This window comes from Salminus brasiliensis, chromosome 24 (genome assembly GCF_030463535.1).
Source record: "Salminus brasiliensis chromosome 24, fSalBra1.hap2, whole genome shotgun sequence".
NCBI classification, from domain to species: Eukaryota; Metazoa; Chordata; class Actinopteri; order Characiformes; family Bryconidae; genus Salminus; species Salminus brasiliensis.
In genome coordinates, this window is record NC_132901.1 from 28,859,246 (window position 1) to 28,864,189 (window position 4,944).

A 4,944-nucleotide genomic window follows, 5' to 3' on the forward strand; every position below is an offset into this window, starting at 1 on the left:
AAAAACAGGAAGCGAAGTGATGGACACCAAATACAACCAATCAGCGACGAGAAAAGTTTCCCCAGCCAATCCGAAGTGTCATGTTGGCGGATAAAGAGGTGGGGCTTGCGGAGTGAGGGAAATTCCACTGTTGCGTTTCTGAGGGGAGATGGAGCACATCTCTCACAGCTACACCCGCACAGCCTCCATCTCCCCTACAATCTGCATTTAGATATTTATATTTCATTATATATATATAAGTCTTTATGAGGGACCGAGGCATTTTAGAGGCCAAATTAAAATTACATTTTTATGTTATTATTATTATTATTATTATTATTTTACTTACTTTATTTTTATGTCAAAAACAGTGACCTATTACATATAATAATTTTTATTGAAGATAAAGAAGATGCTGCATCAACAGCTCAAGACAATAAGTAATTATAGATCAATACTTAATTGATCCTGAAGGAAATTTAGCATCCTGTATCAGTTACACAATACAGCACAGTAATGCCATACAATAATAAGGGCGGTGCAGTATAAAAAAGAAAGAGTCCAGGCACAGTAAAAAATAATAATAAGTAATAATAAATAAATAAATAAATAAATAAAATAAAAAATATATATATATTAATAGATACCATCAACTGAAGATACATATATCTCTTATTACAATGAGGCATTAATAAAGTATGAAAAAGGTGCACGTATTTGTCACTGTACAGCGAAATGCCTCCACATTTAACCCATCTGTGGTAGTAAACACACACACACACACTAGTGAACAAGGGGCAGTGAGTACACACACACACCCAGAGCAGTGGGCAGCCAACTTCAGCGCCCGGGGAGCAGAGAGGGTAAAGGGCCTTGCTCAAGGGCCCAACAGTGGCAGCTTGCCAAGCCCGGAAATCGAACCCACAACCCTGTTATCAACAGCCCGGCGCTCTAACCGCTGAGCCACCACTGCCCCATGAGCTATAAAATATAAGTAAAGTATAAATAAATAATACCATATCCTATAGATAAATATCTCACTTACTACAATGAGTCTATTATAGAAACAACCCATCTACAACTATACAAATAATCACTGTAGATGACACATAGAATAAAAATATTAAAATAGGCATTTGAATCTAACCGGAGATGAAAGGCAGTGCAGTAATAAATAATAAAGACTGAATAATGTGCATTAATTGAGATTCTGGAGGTCAGAAAAGGCAGGGGCGTCTGTTTTAGTGGATCCGTTTAAGTCTGATCTACCTGAGGATGGCCTCACAAAGCAGGATTTCTCAGTTCATCCAGGTAACTTCAGCCCAGTGTCACCTGTCCAATAGGAGAAGAGCTGAGAACCATTCCTACTGGACAGTCCTCACCTTTGAGCTCCAGTTATCTGGCTGAGAAATCCTGCTTTGTGAAATACTCCCACTCCCCCCAAAATCCCAAAATACAAACACAACCAACACATATATGATCAGCCAAAAGATTAGTACCACTGCCAGGTAAAGTTCATAACATTGATGATCTGGTTCCAGTGGCAGCCGTCGAGGGGTGTGATCTATATATTAGGCAGCAGGAGGTCAGTCAGGCAGGTCTTGTGGAGTGTTCCTGGTATGCAGTGGTCAGTACCTACTCAAAGTGCTCCAGAGAAGGACAACCAACAGGGTCATGGACTACTAAGGCTCACTGATGCTCATGGTGGCCCTGCTCACAACTTACAGGTCTTGGTGCCGGATACCACAGCAGGACACTTCAGAGGTTTTGCGGAGTCCATGCTGTGTCAGAGCTGTTTTGGTGGAACAAGCAGGACCTATACAATATCAAACAGGTGGTTTTAATGTTATGGCTGTCCAGTCCAGAGTGAACTGCTCACGTCCAACTCTGCCATCCTGCAGTCCACCCTCACGGCTGATTCAGCTCACAAGACAGTGATTGATAAGACTCGGGTGCAGGCAAAACTCAGAACACTGCACTTCAGGTGGGTTACAGGTAAAGGCTACCTGGACTACAGGTGGGAGCTGCTGGTGTAGAAGTGCCGCTTCACTTCAGACCTCCAAATTACACAGGGGTCAAGGGGTCGTACAGGATTTTTTAAAGCGAGGGTTTGTTAGCATGTTTTTCCCTTAGATTTACAGGTGTTACAAGTCCAGTATCGGGCCATTTACACTTACTACAGTACATGTCCAAAAGTATGTGGACACCCGCTCCTCTAATGTTTCTTTTGTAATCAAGAGTATTAGTCTGGAATGTGTCCCACTTTGCTGCAATAACAGCCTCTGCTTTTCTGGGAAGGCTTTTCACTAGATGTTGGAACATTGCTGTGAGAAGGATTTGATTGCATTCAGCCCCGAGAGCGAGAGTGAGGTCAGGAACTGATGTTGGATGATTCTTTCTGGCAATTCAACTCATTCCAAAGGTATTCTGATGAAGCTCCATCACTCCAGAGAACCCCACAGCTCAACTGGGCATTGGGCCCGTTGACCCAGCATCCTGTTCTATTGGTCAATGCTTCCGTATGGAGGTTTTATAAGCTGTGTGTGCACAAATAAACACTTGAACAGTTGAACAAATTGAACAAGATTGAACCAAAATACAGATAAAAGGTTCACCAGTTCACCTTCTCATGAGGAATATAACCAAGAGAATTCTGGACCAACCCTTACCCGTATAAGACTAAGCAGGGTTCTTTAACCTTTCACAACACAGGTGCTATTTTGGAAACATCTTGAAGTTTTTTTCCACCAATCAGGAAGCTTTGCACCGATCTAAAGGTCACTTCAATCAGGCAAAGAACATTCAAGCATCTAACGGGTTCTATGGGTTGTCATAGTTCTACATAGATTAAAGGAACCTTTATTTAGAGTTTCAATCCGGGTCACGTTGCTTTGCCATCAGCAGCCGGAGCCTGGGAGAGCACAACTGGCCTTGCTCTCTCAGGGTGAGTAGATGGCGCTCTCTCCCCTCATCACTCCCATAGTGATGGGTGTCTGTTAGCTGACGAATCAGAGCTGGGGATCCGGCGCTTCCCTCTGAGCTGCATTCACGAATTTCACATGTATTAGAGGAGGCATTTCTTGTCCTCCCACTAGTGTCGTAGTGTGGTGGGCATTACAAGCGATAAGGGGTGGGTTAACTGGCTCAGAATCAGGCTCAAAACAAGAATAAAAAACAGTCGTTTATATGCAGTGAAACAGACCCTGGAAGTGAACAAATTAGGGTTTAATAAATAAATATTTTACACGTAGGCAGTCATGAAAAATAGACAATAAATTAGATATTCTAACATTCGCTTCTATAAACAGATGTTGAGAGAACAAGTAACAAGTAAACAAGTACAGGATCAGCTGGATGGGTCCCTCACTCTTCCTTCACTGATACAACGAATAAGAAGACTTCTAGGTAATGAGCTGAAGGCCGAACGTTCATGTGAAGGTCACGTAACCCCTCCTCCAGTAATCTGAATAACGGCTGAGGCACTAAAGGCAGACTTCACCGGATCACTGGTGCTGCAGTGGCTCAGTGACGATGAAGTAAGTGGTGAGTTCTCCTTTCCCCTTCACGGTAATGATCCCTCGCTTGGCCACTTTAAACCCTACGCTCACGGCCACCTGCGCAGTTTCCTCAGTCACCTGAAGGGGGCAGCACACAACAAACAGTTTCTAAGACAATGGGCTAAAAGTCATTTGTGAAGATGTTAAGACACGAACACAGTGATTCAGAGTGTGGGTTTAGGGGGATTGGTGTAAAACACTACATTCTAGATAACCTTCTCTAGGTTCTAGATAAGCTCCTCCAGTCAGAGCTGTGGTTCTACAGTGGAGGTGAAGGGAAGCAGACGTCTGAAGCTCTAATAAAAGCTCCTCACAGAAAGTTCTTCACCTAATGGTGATGAAGACGCTGCCTGATGCCTGAGACACTGTTCTACCAGAGTTCTGAGAAGAGTTCGGCTCTAGAACCTGCTTTTAGAACCAGATCATTAAAATGGTGGAGGGATACATGCTGCAGGGTGTAGTGCGGCTACAGAAAGTAGTCCCTAAAGAGAACTGCATTAGTTCAGATTCTCCACTATTTTACCTTCATCATCATCATCATCATCATCATCATTCCATATAAAACTCAGAGGACTCGTGTAGCTGCACTGGTGGGTTTGGATAGGAGATAAATTATGGGCTGTATCTGTGTTGTAGTCATGGCGACAGACGCCTGCTTCTATTCACCTCCACTGTACAGAGATCAGAGTGGGTCAGTTTCTCTACAGTGGAGCTCAGAGTCACACTGAACCCTGTTTACATCTGAACCGTTTAATTCTAAAACGTAATTCTGCATTCTAACATTCAGACCCGTTTCTGATGAATCAGTGTTATGCTAATACAACCATATTTCCTCTAGTCTCCTGATAGTGTAAATATTTCTGTATGAAGTTATAAAGAGGTGAGCATGAAGTGAGGAACCTACGGTCTGGTGTAATCGGGTCAGTTCAGGGTGATCTACACTGTTAATGCTGGTAAACACTCTCTTCCACACCTGTATTTTGTCTAGCACTCCAGTGCTGTCCATTCTGCTGGCCACGTTCACTGCGTTGCCCCAGATGTCGTACTGAGGTTTGTGTGCTCCGATCACTCCAGCGATCACGGGTCCGTGGTTTATTCCTGGATTAAGGAAAACAAACAGTGTTCTATTAAAGCTGGAGCAGCTTAGATAAACAGCACCGCAGGAAGAGCTGTGTGCTGGACAAACACTGCAGGGGAACTGCAGAAATCCATATACGGGTCATTTCCCGCAGCTTACGGATGTGTGGAAACTCTCTATGTTGTGTCTACTGATCGATTTACCCATCAGCCTTACAGGTCTGACACTTCCTTTAACTTTAACATGGTTCTTTTGGTTTGCAATGGTACCCCAAGTGGTTGCTGTGGTGTTGCTATGGTATAAGTGTTGGTTGCCAAGGTGCTAAGGTGT

At 43.4% G+C, this 4,944-nt stretch overlaps 1 protein-coding gene across 1 annotated transcript in view; it reads right to left on the reverse strand.

Annotated features, from left to right (window-relative positions):
- Positions 1-3,209: 3,209 nt before the first annotated feature.
- Positions 3,210-4,944, reverse strand: part of LOC140546799 (adenylate cyclase type 4-like) — a 26,349-nt gene continuing 24,614 nt past the window's right edge. Inside the window, 2 exon segments of the mRNA XM_072670199.1 lie at positions 3,210-3,614; positions 4,510-4,634. Coding sequence (XP_072526300.1) covers positions 3,483-3,614; positions 4,510-4,634 — 257 coding nt within the window. The 3' untranslated portion in view covers positions 3,210-3,482.